We start from the raw sequence: 23058 nt of genomic DNA, 5'->3' as shown, positions 1-23058 counted from the left end.
TTTTTTGGTTTTTGATACTGTGACTCCATTAGGTTACATGCTGCTGAACTTGTATTCTGCTTCAGACTCAGCCTGTGAGTGCTGGAATTGTAAGCATAGGCTTCACTATACCTTTTAGTCATACCATGGTCCCCAACTGTGGCTATTTGGTCACTTGTTTTCTTCCATGAACTTAAGTTGTTGATTCTGTTTAGGTAGGGGCTTTCAGATAGCAGAAATACTTTGACATGAATGCATCATGACTTTTGGCAAGTTATACAACCCTACTGAATCTCCGTTTTCCTGTAGGGATTTGACCTGTTGAGTTTCCCTAACTTTGGCACGTAAACCTCGCACTTGAGAGCTCAGGTCTAGTTTTGATACTTAGTAACATCATAATGGCCCGTTTTTTCGCGCCTTTTCCGCGCAGCTGCTAGCACCCTTGCTTTACTCCTCTCAGCCTTTATTCTGCACGCAGGCGCAAACCACAGCTTTCCTTCCTTGCGCGCCCCCTCGGAGCTAGCCCTAGCAACAAGCTCAGTCGCAGAGCGAAAGCTGGGCGGGCGCATGCGCCACAGCTCTTTTCCACCAGCAGTCCTTAGACTGCGCGCTCGGGCTCCTCCCCAAGCTAGCCCAGCCTTTCTCCTCTCCTCTTCCCACCCAGCATCCGCGTGGCGGGGCGCGCGCGCACTTGGGCTCCGGGGCAGCTTCTCGTCTTGGCCGCGGCTGCTGGAGGCGAGGGGCGGGGTTATTTCCTTTGGGGCCCCACCCCCTTTGGCCTGGCGTCCCTGCCGCGCCTGCGCGCTCCCGCCCGGTCTCCATCTTGGAATTGGGAGGAAGAGGGAGAGGGAGGCCGGGACGAGAGCAGGGCTGTGGTGCGGTGGGAAGCTGAGACGAAGAGGAAAGGGAGTGAGGAGGACGCAGGGACGATCAGCAGCGCCTCAGCTACATTCTTTCAGCTGTTCCGGAGAGAGAGGACGGGAAAGGGAGGAGGCCAGGGCTGGAGTGGGGGCTGTCACTCTCGGACCCCAGCTTTGAGAGGAGCCGTGCAGCCGGGCGTCCTCGGGGTGGGCCCCGTGTCGGTGGCCGAAGACCTGGGGCTCAGGCCCCTGGGTCCCAAATTTTGGGGTTCGGCCCCTCCTTTCTTAAATACCCAGGTATCAAGCCCTCATATATCAGATATCTGGGACTCGAGTCCCAACCTTTACAAACCTGGGTCTCTGTTTTATACAATTTAAAATACCTGGGATTCAGGACCTTGCGTGCACCAGTATCCGGGGCTCATTCTCCAGACATCCAAATATCGGATTCATTTTTGGTCCTTGCAAATATACGGGGCTCAGACCCCACAATCGGAAATCCGGAATTCAGCAACTGTCGCCCTCGAGTTGGGGGAGGACTGGACCGCGAGGTCAGATCAGGTTGTCACCCCCTCCCCTCCAGGGGAGGCTTCCCAGGCCCGCCCCTCAGGAAGGGCGAAAGCTGAGGAAGAGGTGGCAAGGGGGAAGGTCTCCTTGCCCCTCTCCCTGCTTGTCAGAGCAACTGGAGTACCTCAGGCGGAAGCGGAGGCGCTGGGGCACCATAGTGACCCCTACCAGGTGAGACATGGGTGCATGGGCATGAGTCTCTGTGCCAGCTCCTTTCTAAGAAGCTGGGGCTGGGTAGGCCCTCTCCCCAGGATGGGGAAGCCCTGCTGGGCCCATGGTCAGTTTCTGGCCAGCCTTGCCTTCTGGTGCCACCTTTCTCCCATCCTCTTCCCTTCATTGTGTCTGGTTGAAGGGGGACCTCGGGTGACAGGGCCTGTCATGTCACCAAGGGTCACGCCCTAAGATGCTTAGCTAATCCAATGGATTTCCACCTTTCGAGTCTTCTCCCTTGTTAATTTTGCTGTCATAACCACCTCTTCTACATGATTTCATTATACTCCTTTCTCTCCAGACTGCTCTAGGGTCTTGATCCCCATGTTGGTGGGCTTATCTTTTTATTTATTTATTTATTTATTTATTTATTTATTTATTTATTTTTGGTTGAGACAGCCTTTCTGTAGCCCTGGTTGGTGAAGCTGGCCTTAAACTAGAGGCGGTCAGTCCTGCCTTAACCTCTCTGCTGCTTTGACTGGAGGTGCAAGTCACATTGGCTGCTTTATATTCTTTTCTGGCTTGGTCTAGTTGGAGTTGTTTTTTTTTTTTTTTTTTTTTGCCCGTGTGTGTGTGTGTGTGTGTGTGAACTTGCTAATATTTTCCTCCAGCTGCATTTACCCACCTGTCCCTTGCTGTGGCAATGTAAATAATCTCACACATTTGCCAAGTGACCTACCCTTTACGAAGTACTTGAGAATACATTTTTCTCATGCCACACTCAGACCCATTCAACCCATGAGAATCTTTCATTATTGTCTTCCCATTTTACAGCTGAGAACATTGATGCCTAGAGAGGTTGTTCAAGGTCACCCAGTGGCAGAATCAAAATTTTAACTCAAGTCTTGGTCCCTGCTGGTACCCATTTCTTGCCATCCCTTTTCTTCGGAGTCTGGGCTTGATTAGGGCTCCACAGGAGGCGGTATCAGGGTGAGGTTTAAAATGGGGGTATAATGATCTTCCTTTCCAGAAAGGTTATACTCAAGAGCTTTTCCTGAGAGGAAGCCCTGCTTGTGTTCTGCCCCATGGGTCTTTTTTTCTAATGTGACCTTCATTTTTACCCTGATCCCAGACTTTGGCCTGGGTTCCAGAGATAGCGTTCTCTTCTGACAAATGACAGCTCTAATGGCCTTTCTTAGCTGTTAAGTTAGAATGAGCCCTCTCCTCCCCACAGCCCAGGATTAAGCCTTATGGCAACCCTAGAATCAGGGAAGGAAAAGCATTTGTTTAGGGTCTACACAGTGGTCTGAGTGTGGGATCTCATGGAGTTGCGCTCTGTAATCCACTTAACCAAAGAGAAGTACCTTTGCTATACTGAAGCTCTGATGCTATTTGTTGCAGATGGGATGCACTGCAGGATCATTTAGGGACTCGTTTGCAACATGGGTTTTAGGTGATTGTGATTTAGCCCAGGCCATGGCAATTGCTCAGATGTTATTGTAAGGGAGGGGGCCTGTATAATGTTTTCCAATGGCTAACACTCTTTCATGTGGCCTGAGGTTCTGGTTTGGCAGTCTTGGGCTTGTTACTGGTTAAGAAGTCATGAGGGCAAGTTGTGAGCACCTGCCTTTTGTGTGGGTATGTGGTGAGGGGTGGTTGCCACTATTACTCCAGAAGAAGGGGGCCTGCCTTGAGCAGACTAAAGGCTGCTGGGGGCAGCCAATCAATCAATCTTAGGCTATTCTGAGCCCTTCACACCCTGGGGGCCCACCAAAGACTCAGGCTCCCTCCCTACCCTCCAGCTTCCAGTTGAGCTGAGGAGACAAAATTAACAACATTGACGGGAAACAATGCACCACGGAATATAATTATATGCTGAAATTGTTAGGTACTTTTAAGTAGCTAGAACTCTGCCTTGGGAGTCCAACTCTGCTGAGGGCTCTTTGTGTCTAAATCCCCCACTAGTCCTTTAAAAAGCCTGTCTTGGAGTACCTCCGCGTTCTGGTTCTGGTGCCCTGCAGCAGCCTACTCTCTGAATTTGGCTTGGAACACCCCACCCCCTAAGGGCTGGAATGACCTGGGAGACTTTCCTCTAACGGAGAGGCTAGGCTTGGTTGCCCTCCTAACAATGCTGTCCTGAGTAGAGAGGAAAAGGTCTTGTTCTGTGACCTTGGGAAAGCCTCAGTTACTCTGGAAAATGGTGATCCTGGTCATGCCTTGCGGGTTTTATTTGGTTGTCCTGGATGCCAGGTGGTGGCAAACCAGCTCTGGGCAGATCATTTTACCTTTCTGAGCCTGTTTACTTATCTATAAAGGATAAAGGTGACAATAGTGTTGATCTGTAAGGTTGTAGGAGCCCAGGGAGAGGTGATGCCTGTGAGATGCTTCAGTGTCTGTGCTCAGTACATGTTGTTTGTGACCCACAACATCCATACTCGCGTATGCTGCTGATGCAGTGATTGAATAAGTAAGACAACCCGGAACACCGAAGTCCTCAGTCAGGTGCCAGTCCCTACTGTCCCCATTCTAGATGTCCTCCTTGCCACAGTGTCCCTATGTTTTTTTGCAAATGAGTCTCCTGGTCCCTTTAGACTAGTACCCACTTGTAACAATGGACGGATATCACCACATCCGGCCTGACTGTTTCCTGTTCTCATCCAGTGTGTGAGAGCTTGAAGGAGGAGGTAGCCTCAGCACCAGGAGGGACAGGAAGGTGCCTGGAAATCCCTGGGCTGTGAGAACTTGTGGGGCAGGACATGTTAGCTTATGAAGCTCTGGCTGGGTGGCAGAAACTTTGATGTCTGAGGGGAATGATTGTGTATAGGGAGCTGGGAAATGGTTGAAAACTGAGGGGTTTATGAAGATGCTTAGCTTCCCAGAATTATCTTCCTGCCAACTTTAGTACTGCAGGAACCCAGCGCCCCCTCCCCCTGCTTTTTTTTTTTTTTTTTTTTTTAATTTTTAAGTTTTGGTGTTGCTCCTAGTAGCCCCCTGCCCTTCCTCAGCAGATGAGGGGCGGAGAAGGCAGAAACTCGTCATCTCCCTCAGAGCCCTGTCCTTGCTCTAATGGTACTATCTACTTTTCCCAGGCAAGGTCCCAATCTCAGGGCCCCCAGGGGCCATCATGCCAGCTGGGGGCCGGGCCGGGAGCCTGAAGGACCCTGATGTAGCTGAGCTCTTCTTCAAGGATGACCCTGAGAAGCTTTTCTCTGACCTCCGGGAAATTGGCCATGGCAGCTTTGGAGCTGTGTACTTTGTGAGTTGGGTCTTAAAAGAGGGTAAAGCCAGCAAGGGTGGAGTCTTTTTAACCTGTGGGTTGGTATTCAGGCTTTCTGCGCCACTCCACCACAATAGCCCTACCCACCCTCTCCTGCTGACTCAGCAGGTTCTCCTCCACACCATGCCCAAAGTATCTTTCCCATTCTCCAATCTGGTCCTCTAGGCCCGGGATGTCCGGAACAGTGAGGTGGTGGCCATCAAGAAGATGTCTTACAGTGGGAAGCAGTCAAATGAGGTTAGTTGGGTTCATTGAGATCAGGTTGTGGAGGACAGAGGACCCTAGTCTCAACATGCAGGCTGGGTAACCCCCCCCCCTTCTTTTGTCCTCCTAGAAATGGCAGGACATTATCAAGGAGGTGCGGTTCTTACAGAAGCTACGACATCCCAATACCATTCAGTACCGGGGCTGTTACCTGAGGGAGCACACAGCTTGGGTGAGCCGACCTACAACTGCTGCATCTTTTCCTGGTCCAGCCTCCTAAGTGGGAAGTCTCTCCTGACCATATCAGTCCTCAGGAAAACCATGAGCCAGGCATAGTGGCTCATACCTCTAATCCCAGCACTGAGGCTACAAGCACAGGTAGCTCTCTGTGAGTTCAAGGCCAACCTGGTCTACATAGTGAGTTCTGGGCCAGCCACGGCTACACTGTGAGATCCTGTATCAAAAAGAAAAACAAAAATATAAGCATTTGTATAGGTACAGGATGAGAGGCTGATCCAGAGAGGCATAGACAGTTGACAAGCTGCAAGGGACATGTGTTCTTTAGGAGGAGGTGTTTGAAGGGGACTTTAAAGGGATCTGGATGGATGGGAGCAATGGTAGATGTCTTGGAATCATTCTCAGGGAGGCCTTGAATCCAGAGACTCTCCTACCACCTCTTGTTTTCTCTAGCTGCCCTTCCTCTCTGTCATTACCCTTTTGGCATTGCCTGAGTGGAAGATAAACAAGAAAGCTCTGTTTTGAGTTTCTGCTCAAGGGAGCTGGGCCAGGGGTGGCCAGAACCTGCTGATCTCTAACACTTGACCCTTCCTTAGCTGGTGATGGAGTATTGCCTGGGCTCAGCTTCTGATCTTCTAGAAGGTAAGTAAACCAGAAAGTGGGGTGAAGATGATAAGCAGGAAAGCTGTAGGAGAAAGTAGCCTACTCTACCCCTGCGGCTCCCTCAGTTTGTTACCTCACTTTCTTCTACAGTACACAAGAAGCCCCTTCAGGAGGTCGAGATTGCAGCCGTGACCCATGGGGCGCTTCAGGGCCTGGCATATCTACACTCGCACAACATGATCCATAGGTATGACAGTGTCAGGGCTAGGAGTGGGGTGGTTTTTGTACCAGACTTCATTTTACTAAAGCCTCACCACATCTTTTCTGAGATGCATTTTCATCTTCTCTTTACCTCTGTCAGGGATGTGAAGGCTGGAAACATCTTGCTGTCTGAACCAGGCTTAGTAAAATTGGGAGACTTTGGCTCTGCATCTATCATGGCACCTGCCAACTCCTTTGTGGGCACTCCATACTGGTGAGTGGGAGAGGAGAGGTGGTAGGTGAAAAGAGTCCAAAGCTGTTGGAAATGAGACGTGTACGGCCTGGGTCGGTGGTCAGCCTTTCTTTCCTGTTGTCCTCCCAGGATGGCTCCAGAGGTGATCCTAGCCATGGATGAGGGGCAGTACGATGGCAAAGTGGACGTCTGGTCCTTGGGGATAACCTGCATTGAGCTGGGTAAGGATGTCCTTTCCGCCTCCTCAGATTCTCCTCTCCCCATCCCATCCCATGGACTACCCTGGAGCTTCTCTGATACAAGTAGTTGTCAAACACTACCTTGTTTTTTAAGAAACGGTTTCAAATGTAGCTCTGGCTATCCTGGAACTTGCTCTGTAGACCAGACTGACCTCAAACTCAGAGATCCACCTGCTTCCTGAGTTCTGGAATTAAAGGCATGTACCACCACACCCAGCCCCCTGCCAATTCTTATACCTAAAAATTTTCTAACAGTTCTTGCCTCCTGTCCACTCCCTGGATTCTAAATCTGTTTTAAGTGCCCAGTGTGCTGGGTTCTGGGGGTACAGTGATAAAATTCCTGCCTTCGTTAAAATTGCATTCAAGTAGGGAAAGCTAGGCATGTTTTCTGTCAATGGGATAAGAGTGTAGAAGTTCCACGAGTGGTACAGAGCCAAAGCTTGACCTAGTTTAGGGACTAAGGGAGCCCTGTGTGTAATAGAAATGTTTAACAAACCTGCAAGACAAAGAACTGCTAGAAAGATGCAGGGTAGAGCGTTCCAGACAGAAAGCAGCGTTGTGGAAGCTGAGAGGGTGAGCAGGCCCGAGGAACTGAGACTAGCTTTGGGAACTGCATGTGTAATGCAGAGGAGTGAGTTCCTCAGGCCTCGGAGCCATGCTGGTGCTCTCTTTGCACTGCCAGAGCAGTTGTCTGAGGTTGTAAAGCTTGTAAGACTTCCAGCACAACCCAGCCCAAGTAAGAGTAGTTCTTGCTGATCGCTTCCTGCAGAGATCCTTCCTCTACCAGTCGTCCACCCTTTACCTCCCCCCCCCCCCAACACACACACAGGCTGGCCTCACACTCAGAGATTTGCCTCCTGAGTGCTAGGGTTAGAGGTGTGTGCCGCCACCACCTGGCAGCCAGTCTCTACTTTATAGTCTGTGATATACTGATGCTAAGGAGGTCTGTCTAAGCTCGGTGCAGTCATTTCACTCCCTGCTCAGAGCCATCAGTGGCTTCCTGTAGCCTCCTAAGCCGAAGCTATCTTATACCAGACTAGAGCCTCTGCTTCTTTCCTACATGGGCTCTGCCATGTGGAGCATGTTAGGAGCTTGTGCCTGCCATCAGAGAGTTAGTTGTACTTGTGCCCTCTGAGGCCATGGCCAGACAGGTGGTGAAATGTATGGAATAGGTCATAGCGATGAGCTGTCTACTGTATTCTTAGATTTTGTAGAGATGTGGATACACAGGTCTCTACTATTGAAAGCCTCATTAGAAATGGCAGTCAGTAGGGCTGGAGAGATGGCTCAGCAGTTAAGAGCACTGGCTGCTCTTCTAGAGGACCTGGGTTCAATTCCCAGCAACCGCATTGCTGCTCAAAACTATCTGTAACTCCAGCTCCAGAGCATCTGGCATCTTCACATAGACATACATGTAGCAAAACACCAATGCACATAAAAATAAATTATTAAAAAGAAAGGAAGGAAGAAATGGAGAGAGAGGAAAAAAACAGAGGCAGGAAGGAGGGAAAAAAAAGACAGACAGGAAAGAGAAAGGGCAGCCAGTACTCAGTGTCTGGATCAGTGTTGGGGGCAGCAGGACAAGCTGGAGGCCACCATTCCTATAGAGGGCCACTGTTGCTTAGTTCCCACTCATTGTTATATAGGGATAGAGACTCTATTTTACGATATCTGATTTTTTTTTCATAATTTACTTAACCTTATTTTATGTGCATTGGTGTGACGGTGTCAGATCTCCTAGAACTGGAATTATAGACAGTTGTGAGCTGCCATACGAATGCTGGAAATTGAACCTGGGTCCTTTGAAAGAACAGCTCTTAACTGCTGAACCATCTCCAGCCCCCATATCTGATTCTTAAAGAAAGACTGCAAATTTATATTCTTGTAATTATTGTTGGCAAGTAAGTTTTTGAAATCACTATTTAGATAAAAAACAGCTAACCAACCAGGTGGTGGCAGCTCATGCCTTTAATCCAAGCACTTGGGAGACAGAGGCAGCTAGATCTCTATGAGTTCAAGCTCAACCTGGTCTACAGAGCTGGTATTTCTTTTTATTTTTTATTTATTTTTTTTATTTTTGAGTCAGGGTTTCTCTGTAGCTTTGGTGCCTGTCCTAGAATTAGCTCTTGTAGACCTGGCTGGCCTTGAACTCACAGAGATATGCTTGCCTCTGCCTCCCAAGTGCTGGTATTAAAGGCATGCGCCACCATTGCCCAGCTACAGAGCTAGTTCTAAGATAGTCAGAGACATATAGAGAAACCCTGTCTCAAAAAACAAAATAAAAATGTTTCTCTGGGCTAGAAGGAGTTCCTGGTCAACACTCTTACAGCTACTGCCAGTATTCCCTTTTCTAAACACCTCTCCTTAGTTTCCTAGCCATTTACCTGTTTCCCCTCCTACCCCAGTTAACAATGTTAACTTGGTGTTACTGTTTTGTTTTGATGGTTCTGGGAATCAAATCTCGAGCCTGGAACATGCTAAGCAAGCATTCTACCACTAAGATACACTTGCAGCTCTGTGTAGTGTTGCTTGTTTAGTTAATTTTAGACTGGAAGTTTCTTGAACACAGAACATGTCTCTGGTTTTTTTTTTTTTTTCCCACACTGGTAGGTTTTGTTCTCTGATAACTTGAGTGAGCTTCTTTATGCCTTTTTACTGTTTTCTCTAATCCTTTCTCTGCCCTCGTGCAGCAGATAGGATAGGTATTACATTTTACTGAGAGCAAATTAAGACTCAGCAGGATCGGGAATTGCTCAAAGTCAAGCAGGAAGGACGCTAGGGAGATGGGATTTGAACCCATGCTGTTTTGAGTTCCCTTCTAGTTTCTGATCATCTACCTCTTCTCACCTTCTTCCTTTGTCCTTTCCGTAGCGGAGCGGAAGCCACCACTGTTTAACATGAATGCAATGAGTGCCTTATACCACATTGCACAGAACGAGTCCCCTGCTCTCCAGTCAGGACACTGGTGAGAACTGGGCTTCTTGGGCCAAGGGGTTTTGGGATTTAGCTGCTTGGCTCATGCCTTCTATCTCATTCTTCCTGGGATGTCAGGTCTGAGTACTTCCGGAATTTTGTTGACTCCTGTCTTCAGAAAATCCCTCAAGACAGACCAACCTCAGAGGTTCTTCTGAAGGTGAGCACTCCCTGGCCTGAATGTTGTGGAACAGTAGCTGGTAGAGCCTCAGAAGACGTGGGTCAGTGATTCCCAATTCCTCATCCAGGAATCTTCCTTTATAAATTTTGCCCCAGGCCCTGATGCCTCAAGGCCCCTGTGTTTTGCTAGATTTTATCTGCCATACTATCTTAATTTAAGTAGTAATTATTTTCACATTTTTCTTAGTTAAAGATCATGGATAAATGGATGGTTTCCCTGAGATGTTTGTAAGTTTTCCAAACTGGAGAAACCTCATTCCCTTCACAGACCTAAAGTGTCCTCTAAGAAGCCCTAGTTGGGACTAACAGACTCCTAGATTGACCTCCTGGTTTTTTAAAGGGTAACTTTTGAGGGCCTGAAGAGGTCATGTGATACTTCCAAAAGCATTTAGCTTTTGGTAAGCAAAACTGGATTGGGGTCTCCTGAATACCAGTGATGCCAGGAGAAATGGAGCTGTGGGGTAGAAAGACAGTTACTGTGAGAACCAGGGGTAAGACAAAGGTGAGCACCCAGCTGCAGTGGGTGTGGCCTCAGGCCAGGAGATACTGAGAGGCCTGGGATCTAGAGGGATGAGGAGAACTGACAGCAGATCTCAGGTGTTCTGTTTCCCTAGCACCGCTTTGTGCTCCGGGAGCGGCCACCCACAGTCATCATGGACCTAATCCAGAGGACCAAGGATGCTGTACGGGAATTGGATAATCTGCAGTATCGAAAGATGAAGAAGATACTATTCCAAGAGGCACCCAATGGCCCTGGTGCTGAGGCCCCAGAGGAAGAGGAGGTGACCTAGCTTGTCCTCACAACTCCCCATACTGGGCTTGGCCCTTCTTCCCCACCTGTCTTCACCTTCTTTCCTCGAGCTACTCCATATTCTTGTCCTTCCCTTTCACTGCCCAACAGCTCACACCCTGTTCGCAGGAAGCAGAACCCTACATGCACCGAGCCGGGACACTAACCAGTCTAGAAAGTAGCCACTCGGTGCCCAGCATGTCCATCAGCGCCTCCAGCCAAAGCAGCTCAGTCAACAGCCTAGCAGATGCCTCAGACAATGAGGAGGAGGAAGAAGAGGAGGAAGAAGAGGAAGAGGAAGAGGAAGAGGAAGGCCCTGAAGCCCGAGAGATGGCCATGATGCAGGAGGGGGAGCATACAGTCACTTCCCACAGCTCCATCATCCACAGGCTACCGGTATGCAGTTCACCCTGAGCAGCTTGGGAGGCAAGAGGCCAAGTCGGAGCTGTTTTGCTGAGGAGCTGCCTAGGTCCCTATTCTCATTTCGGCCTGGATGAGTCTCCTTAGGTAAATCTCTGGGGTTCACTGGCACCTGAACTTTGGGCATCCCTTCTTCCTTCCCTTTTTCTAGGGCTCAGATAACCTATATGATGATCCCTACCAGCCAGAGATAACACCGGGTCCACTCCAACCACCTGCAGCCCCTCCCACCTCCACCACCTCTTCTGCTCGCCGCCGGGCTTATTGCCGTAACCGGGACCACTTCGCCACCATCCGTACTGCCTCCCTGGTAAGTGTGGAAGTGTGGACGACCTCACTCAGGGCTTTTTTTTTTTTTTTTTTTTTTTTTTTCCTTTTGGTTTTTCAAGGCAGTGTTTTTCTGTGTAGCTTTGGAGCCTCCTGGCACTAGTTCTGTAGACCAGCCTGGCCTCAAACTCAGCCGGGTGGTGGTGGCGCACGCCTTTAATCCCAGCACTTGGGAGGCAGAGGCAGGCGGATCTCTGTGAGTTCGAGACCAGCCTGATCTACAAGAGCTAGCTCCAGGACAGGCTCTAAAGCTGCAGAGAGAAACCCTGTCTCGGGGAAAAAAAAAAAGGCGTGTGCCACCACTGCCCGGCCTCACTCAACTTCTTTATAGTCTTTTTTTTTTTTTTTTTTGTTACCTGGATACATCAGACAGAAGTCCAGAAATGACTTTCTCCCTGTGACACATGATTTACATCAAGATTCCCCCCTCACTTTGCTGCTGTCTTTGCCTGCTCTCTTTCCCAGCAGACTGTTTAGTCACATTGCCTATTCTGGATATTCTTAGCCTAGCAAACTGTTGCTGTTTTCAGGCCTTGTTGAAATAACAGCTGTGGAGACCTTCCTGGGCTCCTGGCTGCTCAGGTGCTTTACATGCCTGCACAGGCATGTGTCCCCTGCTGTGGTGCTCCTGGTGGCAACGTGCAGGTTTGCTGGTTTCAGTGCTTCAGATTGCAGGGGCGGGGTTCAGAGATCTGCCTCACATCAGTGACTTGTTTTCAGGCCCACGCACATGCTTATGTTTAATCTTTCCAGCTTTACCTGGGAGGGAAAGGGTTGAATCCCATTTAGGAATTGAGGCTGCTGTGACTTGGGGAGGCTGTTTGCCCAACATACTTGCCCAGGCACCTTTGGGTGGGGTTCTGTTTGTGTAAATAGCATCTTAGTCTTCTAGAATCTCACTTTTCTCAATTCATGGGGGAAAAAAGTGTTTGCTTATCGAGATGGGTTCTACTAGTAGCTTAGCCTTGAACTTGTGATCCTTCTGCATTAGATTCCCAAGTCTGGGATTTATAGTCGTCGTGTGTTACCATGCTCAGTAAGTTCAGGCTTCTCATAAAACATAATTTTCTGTTTGCGCTCTTGATAAAACTTTAAGTGGCATTCCAATTTTGTATGCATTTGAGCACCAACAATTCCCTTAGAGGCCACTGGGCAAGTCTAATGTGTTTTTCAAGCTTTTGCTTATGCCTGGCCAGGAGGGATGGTGGGTTGCGAGGACCACTCTAGAGCTGCTGTTGCCTTGTCATACTGTGCAGAAAAGCTGATTTTCCTGGGCCTTGGTGACCTAGACTAGCTTCAGAGCCACTGATAGAACAGTTAAGGTGAGACCAGAGGTCTTGATCTAACATATCAGGACTCAGGTCCTGGCTTAGTACCTGGAACATGGTAGATCCTCAGTAGTGTTTGCTGAAGGGAGGATGCTAGCCAGCTCCCACTGGTTCATTTTTCTGTGTGTATTGCACTTGTCTGTTCAGTACAATTGTTGGCCTGTCACAGATGAGAGTTGGTGGTTTGAGAGGTTAGCCGACTTGAGAGTAAATGATAATAATGGACAGAGCTGGGGCCTGAGCCTAGGTGTATCTGATTCATTCTTTTGCACTTATCTAAGCTGTACTACTTTTGCACCAGGACCTATACTTACCACTTTTTATCTTCTCAGTCTACTACACCAACCCATGAGGCAGATAATTATTCAGTTGCGGAAATAGATTCAGAGAGTTTAAGTGTAGGGAAGATATTTAATAATAACGAAGCCTTGTTCTTCACCATATCTGTATAAGTGAAATGGGGGCTAGGACTGAGTCCCACTGTTCATTCTTTCTCCTACTCTAGGTCAGTCGTCAGATCCAGGAGCATGAGCAGGACTCAGCCCTGCGGGAGCAACTGAGTGGCTATAAGCGCATGCGGCGTCAGCACCAGAAGCAGCTGCTGGCCCTGGAGTCCCGTCTGAGGGGTGAACGGGAGGAGCACAGTGGGCGGCTGCAGCGGGAGCTTGAGGCACAACGGGCTGGCTTTGGGACTGAAGCTGAGAAGTTGGCCCGGAGGCACCAAGCCATTGGTGAAAAAGAAGCCCGAGCTGCCCAGGCCGAGGAGCGGAAGTTTCAGCAGCACATCCTGGGGCAGCAGAAGAAGGAGCTGGCTGCCCTGCTGGAAGCACAGAAGAGAACCTATAAGCTTCGGAAGGAGCAATTAAAGGAGGTTTGACCAGATCTGCCTTGGGTGAGCCAAGGGCCATCAGGTAGGCAAGACAATGGTAGGCCTTGACCCATTCCCCCAATCCCTTCCCAGGAGCTCCAGGAGAACCCTAGCACACCCAAACGAGAGAAGGCTGAGTGGCTGTTGAGGCAGAAGGAGCAGTTGCAACAGTGCCAGGCAGAAGAGGAGGCGGGGCTGCTGCGGAGACAACGCCAGTACTTTGAACTGCAGTGTCGCCAATACAAGCGCAAGATGCTACTGGCTAGACACAGCCTAGACCAGGACCTGCTTCGAGAGGTAGACCTGGCCCACCTGCCCTTCTTCTCCTCACGGTCCAGGATCCTAGCACCTTTCTTCTCTCATTTGCCTTGCTAATATCTTCTCTTCTCTGCTTTCCTAGTGTTTTGGTTTGGCTTTTTTTTAGCATTCTTCCGGCTTTCCATCCCCACCAGACCTTGCTAGGATGTCCTTATGTGTCCCTTTCCTAGGCCAACCAAGAACTTACACTCCTCACCTCCCCGACTCTCGGCTAAGGAATCTTGTGCTCTTAAATCTTCAATACCAAGAAGGCTCCCTGACTGGGCTGTGGGTCCTGCCTCTTTTCTGCCTTAGGACCTGAACAAGAAACAGACACAGAAAGACTTGGAGTGTGCTCTGCTGTTGCGGCAACACGAGGCTACCCGAGAGCTGGAGCTTCGGCAGCTCCAAGCTGTCCAGCGTACACGTGCTGAACTAACCCGCCTCCAGCACCAGACAGAGCTAGGCAACCAGCTGGAGTACAACAAGCGACGGGAGCAAGAGTTGCGGCAGAAGCACGCGGCCCAGGTTCGCCAGCAACCCAAGAGCCTCAAAGTACGTGCAGGCCAGCTACCCATGGGCCTCCCTGCTACTGGGGCTCTGGGACCACTCAGCACAGGCACCCCTAGTGAAGAGCAGCCCTGCTCATCTGGCCAGGAGGCAATCCTGGACCAAAGGATGCTGGGAGAGGAGGAGGAAGCAGTGCCAGAGAGAAGGATTCTGGGAAAGGAAGGGACCACCTTGGAGCCAGAGGAGCAGAGGATTCTGGGGGAAGAAATGGGAACCTTTAGTTCCAGCCCACAAAAACATAGGAATCTGGTTGATGAGGAAGATTGGGATATATCTGAGGAGATGAAGGAGATTAGAGTCCCATCAACGGCATCCCAGGAGAGAAGTATTATTGGCCAGGAAGAGGATGGGGCATGGAGTTTGTGGGGGAAGGAGGGTGGGAACCTTGTGGATGTGGAGTTCAAGCTTGGCTGGGTCCAGGGTCCTGTTCTGACTCCAGTCCCAGAGGAGGAGGAGGAGGAGGAAGAAGAGGGAGGGGCTCCTATTGGAACCCCCAGGGATCCTGGAGATGGTTGTCCTTCCCCAGATATCCCTCCAGAGCCACCCCCATCACATTTGAGACAGTCCCCTGTTAGCCAGCTCCCTGGACTCCTATCTCATGGCCTCCTGGCCGGCCTCTCCTTTGCAGTGGGGTCCTCCTCAGGCCTCCTGCCCCTACTCCTTCTGCTGCTACTCCCACTGCTGGCAGCCCAGGGTGGGGGTGGCTTGCAGGCAGCACTGCTGGCCCTTGAGGTAGGACTTGTAGGCCTGGGGGCCTCCTACCTGTTCCTTTGTACAGCCCTACACCTGCCCCCCAGTCTGTTCCTTCTCCTGGCTCAGGGCACTGCACTGGGGGCTGTCCTTAGCCTGAGCTGGCGCCGAGGCCTTATGGGTGTGCCTCTGGGCCTTGGAGCTGCCTGGCTCCTAGCTTGGCCCAGCCTGGCTTTACCTCTGGCAGCTGTGGCAGCTGGGGGCAAATGGGTACGGCAGCAAGGCCCCCAGATTCGTCGAGGCATCTCTCGACTCTGGTTGAGGGTTCTGCTACGCCTGTCGCCCATGGCTTTTCGGGCCCTACAGGGCTGTGGGGCTGTGGGAGACCGGGGACTCTTTGCGCTATACCCTAAGACCAACAAGAATGGTTTCCGAAGCCGACTACCTGTCCCTTGGCCCCGTCAGGGAAATCCTCGCACTACTCAACACCCACTCGCTTTATTGGCAAGAGTTTGGGCTCTGTGCAAGGGCTGGAACTGGCGCCTAGCACGGGCTAGCCACAGATTAGCCTCTTGTTTGCCCCCCTGGGCTCTTCACACACTAGCCAGCTGGGGCCTGCTTAAGGGTGAAAGGCCCAGTCGGATCCCTCGGTTGCTACCGCGCAGCCAGCGCCGTCTTGGGCTATCTGCTTCCCGACAGCTACCACCAGGGACTGTGGCTGGACGGAGATCTCAGACCCGCAGGGCCCTGCCTCCCTGGAGGTAACCAGTTCTAACCCTCCACCCAAACTTAGGGCATTGAGCACTTTATCTCCTGCAACTCAGTGAAGTTTCTCCAATCCCCCAGCCTCTCCTCCCCTCTGACCTTTCTTCCTCAGTATATTTCCCCAGGTCTGGTCCCGGCCCCAGAGATCTCTAGACAGGCAGTCTCCTCTACTGTGGAGTCCAAAAATGACACTCTGTGTTTTTCCCCAATCCCCTAAGTTATTGCTGTTCCCCTGCTGTGTGTGTGCTCATCCTCACCCTCATCGGCTCAGGCCTGGGGCCAGGGGTGGCAGGGAGGGAAGTCATGGGGTTTTTTTTTTTTCCCCTCTTTGATTTTGTTTTTCTGTCTCCCTTCCAACCTGTCCCCTTCCCCCTCCACAAAAAAAAAAAAAAAAAAAAAAAAAAAAAAAAGAAAAAACGAAAAACACAAATAAAATATCTGAGCGGAACTATACCTTTGGCCCAGGCTGCCTCTGTCTGCTTTGTCCTGCCGCCTAGCCTCCCTGGTTTGCCCCGAATCTGGACCCTTGGCCCTCAGCTCCATGACTCTTCACCCCATCTCCGTTGTCTTCACTCCTCTCACTCCTCAGCCTCATCCTCTGCCTTCATAGCTTCATTGCACCATGACCACAAACAGCTCTGGGCAGTGAGCCCCTGTGGAGCTTCCACAGACCTTCCTGACCTCATAGTTCCTGCTGTGGGACCTTTGCAGAGAGTACCTAAGGTTAAAGTCTTTTGGTCACTTTGCCCCTTCCTTTACTGTGAACATGATTTGGAACTGCGTCTATCAGCTGGATCAGGCATTAGTCACAGGGTTGGGGGCTGGGACAGCAGACCCTCCACAGTCGAGGGTGGTGAGGTGGGACTAGGTAGAATGTGCAAACTAGAGGCCTGGGATTGCTGTCGACTTGGAGTGGGGGCTAAGTATGTTGGGCTAGGCTAATGATGAGTGGATCTGGTCAGGGTAGGGTGGCAGCTGCTCTCAGTGGAACTTCTCAGACCTTTTCTGGCCACCCCCTGTGGCCTGATATGGGGTGACCTCTAACCCAGCCCTCAGCACAGTGCTTCTTCCTGCCTTCCCTGAGGTGCTGGACCCGGGCCTTCCTCTGCCTGCCCTTAGTCGTCTTGCCCTTTCGTCAGTGTTGTGTGCACCTCGGTCTCTCACTCAGTCTTTACATTCCTTAAACATTTGGTCACATGCTTCTGTCTCAGGGTGATTTTCTCCCTCCCTCTTTGCATGAGCAGAGCTTCTTTGTGTCCCCAGTCCTCTTAGACTCTGAGTTCCCTGTCTAAGATCTTACATTCCTTCCTGTGACGCCCATGCAACTCTGATGTACTCTCAGAACCTCCCGTTTCTCTCCCTCTCTTGCCCATGGAGACTTTCTTCATCTCAACAGTTCCATCTCTCCATGTCTGTCTGTGTACAGCTCCCCCCGCCCCCTCTGTCTAACATGTTTTCTGTTTCTCTCCCTCTCCCTGTCTCTGCTTCTGTCTCCTTCCTCTTTCTCCGTTCCCCTCGTGTTCCTCTTCTTCCTCCTTCTCCCTGCCCCATTTCCCTTTGATCCGTTCACTGCACAGTCGAAGGAGCTGCAGATCAAGAAGCAGTTCCAGGAAACGTGTAAGATCCAGACACGGCAATACAAGGCTCTTCGGGCACACTTGCTGGAGACCACACCCAAAGCTCAGCACAAGAGCCTCCTTAAGCGGCTCAAGGAGGAACAGACCCGCAAGCTGGCGATCCTGGCCGAGCAGTATGACCAGTCCATTTCAGAGATGCTCAGCTCACAGGCGGTGAGGCCTGGGGTCTGGGAGGGAGACTATGGAGGTTGGCCTTTGCTTTAAATGTTGTGGCAAAGGAAGGTGGGAGGTGTGAACAGAACTTTTTGGACTTAGGAGACTCATGTGCTCTTACTATTGACATTCTTTATAGTGGTTTTTATTTCATATTTGCAGTGGTCTTATTTTTTTCCCTTACTATTTTCCTAATGTCTTAAAGTCATCCTGCCTGCTCTGCCAAGAAACACCAAGGAAAATAATGGCTGTAATTTTTTTTCTGGACCAGAGTTTACTTTGTGTGAACAGGGAGCAGGGGAGCAGATTACTGTGAGTGTGGCTCTCAGGCCTTTTACTCAGACTTCCGGAATCTGGAAGGTTGCTCTTAGGAAAACTGTACATAGCACTGGAGTGGGCTGCTTCGAATGCACATTGACTCCAAAGAGTTAGAGACCCCACTCTAACCCAGTCCTACCTCTCAGAGGTAATTTTGTAGTGATTAACTTGCATAGTTTCCAATGTATATCTGGAAAATTACATAAAAATTTTCAACACAAAGGAATCAGACTTTACATAGTTTTCTGACTTCCCTTCCACCCAATATTTCTTGTACATCATTCCATGTCACTATACATATCACATATCTCATTTTTATACAGCATAGAATTTTCCATGGAATGGCTGTACCATAATTTACTTAACCCATCCCTTATTGGTGGACATTTAGGTTGTTTCCAGCATTTTGCTATCACAACGCTTCCGTGAACACTTGGAGCACATGTGCAAGTATACCTGGGGGATAGATTCCTGCAAGTGTAATTGCTGTCCACAGGGTATGACCATCTTCCATTCTGGTAGAGGTTGAGACTGCCGCGCCTTGCCACCTTAGGGCCCAGGCCTATTGGGGCAGGGGAGGATAGTGGGGACAGCGGAGGAGGTCCCTAAACCCTCCCCTCCCTGTCCTCCAGCTCCGGCTTGATGAGACCCAAGAGGCAGAGTTTCAGGCCCTGCGGCAGCAGCTCCAACAGGAGCTGGAGCTCCTCAATGCTTACCAGAGCAAGATCAAGATCCGCACAGAGAGTCAGCATGAGCGGGAGCTGAGGGAGCTGGAGCAGAGAGTAGCACTGAGGCGGGCACTGCTAGAGCAACGGGTAAGGGGCTTGCCCCCCAAGATGGGAAAGGGAGAGCGGGTTCTCCATTCCAGTACTCTCACCCCTGTTTTGGGCGTCCCAGGTGGAAGAAGAGCTGCTGGCCCTGCAAACAGGGCGTTCTGAGCGAATCCGAAGTTTGCTTGAGCGGCAGGCCCGTGAGATCGAGGCCTTTGATGCCGAGAGCATGAGGCTGGGCTTCTCCAGCATGGCACTGGGGGGCATTCCAGCTGAAGCTGCTGCCCAAGGCTATCCTGCTCCACCCCCAGCCCCTGCCTGGCCCTCCCGTCCAGTTCCCCGTTCAGGGGCCCATTGGAGCCACGGCCCTCCTCCACCAGGCATGCCCCCACCAGCTTGGCGTCAGCCAGCCCTGCTGGCTCCTCCAGGGCCTCCAAACTGGCTAGGGCCCCCAACACAGAGTGGAACACCCCGTGGAGGGGCTCTGCTACTGCTAAGAAACAGCCCTCAACCCCTGAGGCGGGCGGCATCAGGGGGCAGCAGCAGTGAGAACGTGGGCCCACCTGCTGCAGTACCAGGGCCGCTGAGCCGAAGCACCAGTGTTGCTTCCCACATCCTCAACGGCTCCTCCCACTTCTATTCCTGAAGTGCAGGGTGGTGAGCTGAGGAACAGGGCAAGGTGGGAGTGGGTGAGGCCTGATCCTACAGGTAGGCTTGAAGCCTACCCAGTGGGGGTGGGGACAGGATGTTGGCTCCAACTCCCCATCAGACCTCCACATCTCATGAACTTCTTGGGGCTGGCCAGTGACCCCAGGCCAGCTTGGGCATTGGTGCCCCAAGGCTGACCAGGAGCCCTGCCTCCCCACCATGGTGCCAGGGTCTCTTTCCATCACCACCTACAAAAGGTGGAACTGTGAGTGTCAAATATTCATCTGGTCCCCTGGGGGAGGGGAAGGGTGGGTCTAGATATATTATATTCAGAGAACTATACAACCCTTGTGATGGGGCCATGAACTGGGGACAACAGGGTCCCCAGACCTGGATATGGCAGGGCGGGTCTGGTGCCCAAGGCAAAGAGAATGGGAAGAGGCCTTCCTCCAGAAGGATTGGGGGTCTTGAAGTCAGGAAGCCGGTGTCTCACCATTCTCCTGTTGCTGTCTGATGTCCTGTGCCGTCTTGTCTTTTTTTTTTTTTTTAATTGGGGTCAGGGCTGGGGCGGGGTACAAGGGAAGGACCTTGGAAAGGGCTGCTGCCAAGCCTGGGAGCAGTCAGGGGAGCCCCTCTCAGCTATGGGGCTGGCACAGAGCCCTAGGGCAAGCTTTTAATAAACTGTTGGTTATTCTAACAGACCCTGGGACTTCTCCCTTTCTGTCTAAGGTGTGTGTGGAGGACCAATAGCAAGTGATAGTGTTACTTGTACTTACTGGGTGGTGTGATTAAAAATTCTAATGATTTTAATGACTGCACATATGATTGGGAGATCATCAGCTTGTTGATCCCTTCATTTTCTGCTTTGCTTGGGTTCAAAGCTTCTCAGAAAACCTTGGTACAGAAACTCCCCAGCAGCCCCATGTCTGTATCTTACTAGATGCCTGCCTGGACACGGAATTCTGCAGAGGTTTGTCATGCTCTGATTGGTCAGTGGTATCTACTATACCTACCTCTTGAAGGCTAAAAGTCCCTGGCAGTGTGGGGAAAGAAGATGAACTGAGCCAGGGGTGGGAGTGAGTGGGTGTTGGGATTGAGACCAGGCCCTTGTTCATGTTAGGTGTATGTTCTACCATTAGGCTTCATGTTGGTCAGGCCAGTTTGACTAGAACTGTATCCTCCGATACAGCCTGGCAGGCCAGGGGGCAACTGGGAATCTATAAGAGACTATTAGCTAGTAGCAAGGGCTATATCCCAAAGGATGGGGCATGAGAGTTGGGGTCTTAGTTCAGGTGAAGTAATTACAAACATTACTTTATTGACTCTAAAAACAGAAACCCCCAAACCCCCAAACCTTAGAGAACATAAAATTGAATACTGTGCCAACAACTTAGGTCCTTGGGGCTATAGTATCTTTTTAAAAGACTGCTTCAGTGCCATCGGCTCTCTGTACAGCAGGACAGGGTTCATGCTGGAGCATGGAGTTCAGCTACTCTCACCATCACTGCTAATGATGCCCCGCATATGGGACCAGTCTGGAGGTGCTTGGCGTGGTCGCTCCTCTTCTGAATCCAGGGTTCGGCGATAAAGCTCCCCTGGGGCGATTCCTTCCCCTGAAGGGTTCCAGGCATTACTTCTTCGTGGTCGGCCTGGGAAGTGGGGGAAGAAAATTAATTATCTGACCCCAGCCTCTTCCTTTCCTAAAGAGAAAATTACTTACCCGAACTGCTGATGATATTGGCAACATCCAAGGAAGCCACCTCAGCTGCCTCTTCTCGCTGCTCCTTCAGGGCCCGACACTTCTCCAAGGAAGGATTGCCTGGAGCGGAAGTGGCTCATGAGCTTCTCTTCCCCAGTGCCCACGCCCTCCTGCAGCTCTTGGGCACATCCAGTCTCACCCTTCATGCCCAGCGCTTCCAGCTCAGCCCTGAGGACACTAAGGCGCTCCTTGTGGGAGCGACAGGACCCCAGGAGCTTCTTGTAGTTCCGACGGGCACCACAAGCCCGGATATAACGCTTTAGTCTCACCACAGCTGGATGGTCCTCTCCACAGCGCCGAGACCTAGCCTAGTAAAGGAATTTGGCAGCTGAAGGCCCAGCCTTTCCCCTGGTGGAGGCCACCCACCTGGTATGCCGTCTCACCTTCTGGCTTGTGGGTTCTGGACTTGAGTCTGATGAGGAAGAGGAACTTCGTGCCTTGCCTTTCTTGGAGCTCTTCTTGGAGGAGCGGTTCTTCCTCTCCTCTTTGGTGCTCTCTCCTGCCTGGGAGTCACTCCCTTCCCTCTCCACATCACTCTCCCCATTACTGCTGTCTCGCGTGCCTGTCTCTGTAGTGTCCTGAGCAGCTGCTGGCTCCTGCGTGCTGCTCTCACCGTCCTCGCTGCTGGCACTCTGCCTTCTGCTCTCAGTCTGGGACCTGGCCTTGCTCCTGTTTTCCTCCCCTTTCTCCCCACTGCTGTCCCCACTACTTACTGCCCCCTTTCCCTTCTCTTCCTCACTGTCTCCCACACCTCTAGTTCCCCTCCCAGCCCGGCTTTTCTGCTTAGAGCTCATTCTCTTCCCTTGGTTGCTCCGCTGTCTGGGTTCCCTGTGCTCTTTCTTCTTGGCTAGGGTCTCCTCGTCACTGTCGTCACTTTCCTTGTGGCGTTTAGCACCTGTGCTTTCCCCCATCTCTGCTCTGCCCTGCATAGCTGCTTCTTCACTGCTTCCACTTTCTTCCCTAACCTGCCGCTCAGTGGCTGAAGCCTTGCTTGGTGCTTGCTTGTTCTTGGTCCCAGCTTTCTTTTTAGCCCCAGCCTTCTGCTCTTTTTCCCCATCCTCCTCCTCACTGCTCTCTAATCCCATCTTGGCCACCAGGTCTGTTTGCTGTTCTTCATCTGTGCTCTCAACTGCTTTCTTTACGGCTCTCCTCGAACATGACTTCTCCTTGGTTGTGCTGTTCTTTGTTGGACGCCCTGAGCAGTCTGGACTGGATGGTGTGGAGCTGGAGTCTGGAACATGGGGACAGGGCTAGTAGGTTCCTCCTGCTCCTTACATTTAGGATAGGGTACCTTTAGCTCTACTCTGGTTAGGAGTGAAGGACAGCAGGGAGCACCATAGCTGTGTGTGCTTCCACCTGGTCCCTGCCTCCCTGACCCTCATTTACTGCCGTGCAATGTAATACATGCACCCTGCCTTGTCAATAAACCAATGATGCTGTAGTCACACAGATAAATGCAGGGGAGAAGGTACTAACCTGATTCTGAATTGAAGCAGAACCTTTTTGCCTCTGGGTGACTGCCGGGAGCAGGAGACCTCTTCACTTTGATAAAGTTTAGCTTTCCTTCCCTGGTACCAGCATCTGCCTGTGGGTGCAGCATGAGGGCAAACCGAACCAAGGTTGTCCCAACCCCTCAGCAACAAACCCTGTCTCTCCTGGCCCAGGCTCACGCCCACACCTGCATCTTCAGTAGCTCCTCCTCCACCAGCCGCTTCAACGCCTGCTTCTCCTCAGGTTCAAGGTGATCCCGGCCCACGTGCGTCAGAAATTGCTGTCGCACGATGGCGTGCGTAACCGTGGCACCAAGACACGTGTGAAGAAAGAGTCCCAGTCTGACTCCTGCCCTTTCCAATCCAGACTCTTAATACCCTATGCACCTGAGGTCAGGGGAACCTCGTAAGAAGCTGCGCGTGAATTCCATCACCTCATCTCCCGGCGCCATTTTGCGCCACCGGGAATTGGTAGCTCCCGCCTTTTTTCTTCCGGGACGCCTTC

At 51.2% G+C, this 23058-nt stretch overlaps 2 protein-coding genes across 7 annotated transcripts; one reads left to right on the top strand and one right to left on the bottom strand.

Annotated features, from left to right (window-relative positions):
• Positions 1-807: 807 nt before the first annotated feature.
• On the top strand, positions 808-19846 carry Taok2 (TAO kinase 2). Of its 6 annotated transcripts, none has more exons than XM_038324230.1 (19): positions 808-1577; positions 4646-4812; positions 4999-5070; positions 5168-5269; positions 5871-5916; positions 6028-6124; positions 6239-6352; positions 6461-6552; positions 9442-9535; positions 9622-9703; positions 10338-10505; positions 10643-10909; positions 11085-11243; positions 13094-13459; positions 13550-13753; positions 14069-14308; positions 17356-17568; positions 18519-18701; positions 18784-19846. In XM_038324230.1, exons 2-19 carry the CDS (start codon positions 4681-4683, stop codon positions 19300-19302), a joined length of 3150 nt encoding a protein of 1049 aa, XP_038180158.1. In that variant the 5' UTR covers positions 808-1577; positions 4646-4680; the 3' UTR covers positions 19303-19846. The 6 variants fall into 6 exon arrangements, with proteins under 6 accessions (XP_038180158.1, XP_038180149.1, XP_038180174.1 ...); XM_038324221.1 differs by having other exon boundaries at positions 10625-10909; XM_038324246.1 differs by lacking the exon at positions 18784-19846 and adding an exon at positions 18278-18383 and having other exon boundaries at positions 10625-10909; positions 18519-18661.
• Positions 19847-20587: 741 nt separating this feature from the next.
• Positions 20588-23005, bottom strand: Hirip3 (HIRA interacting protein 3). The gene is made up of 7 exons (XM_042054122.1): positions 22988-23005; positions 22742-22921; positions 22540-22648; positions 21447-22294; positions 21203-21371; positions 21025-21123; positions 20588-20953 (listed from the first exon to the last, which is right to left on the bottom strand). The coding sequence occupies exons 1-7, from the start codon at positions 23003-23005 to the stop codon at positions 20790-20792; spliced, it is 1587 nt and encodes a 528-aa protein (XP_041910056.1). The 3' UTR covers positions 20588-20789.
• Between the last annotated feature and the right edge of the window lie 53 nt (positions 23006-23058).

The sequence above is a fragment of the Arvicola amphibius genome, chromosome 1 (assembly GCF_903992535.2).
Source record: "Arvicola amphibius chromosome 1, mArvAmp1.2, whole genome shotgun sequence".
Classification (NCBI taxonomy): domain Eukaryota; kingdom Metazoa; phylum Chordata; class Mammalia; order Rodentia; family Cricetidae; genus Arvicola; species Arvicola amphibius.
This window is presented reverse-complemented; position numbering and strand designations above follow the sequence as displayed.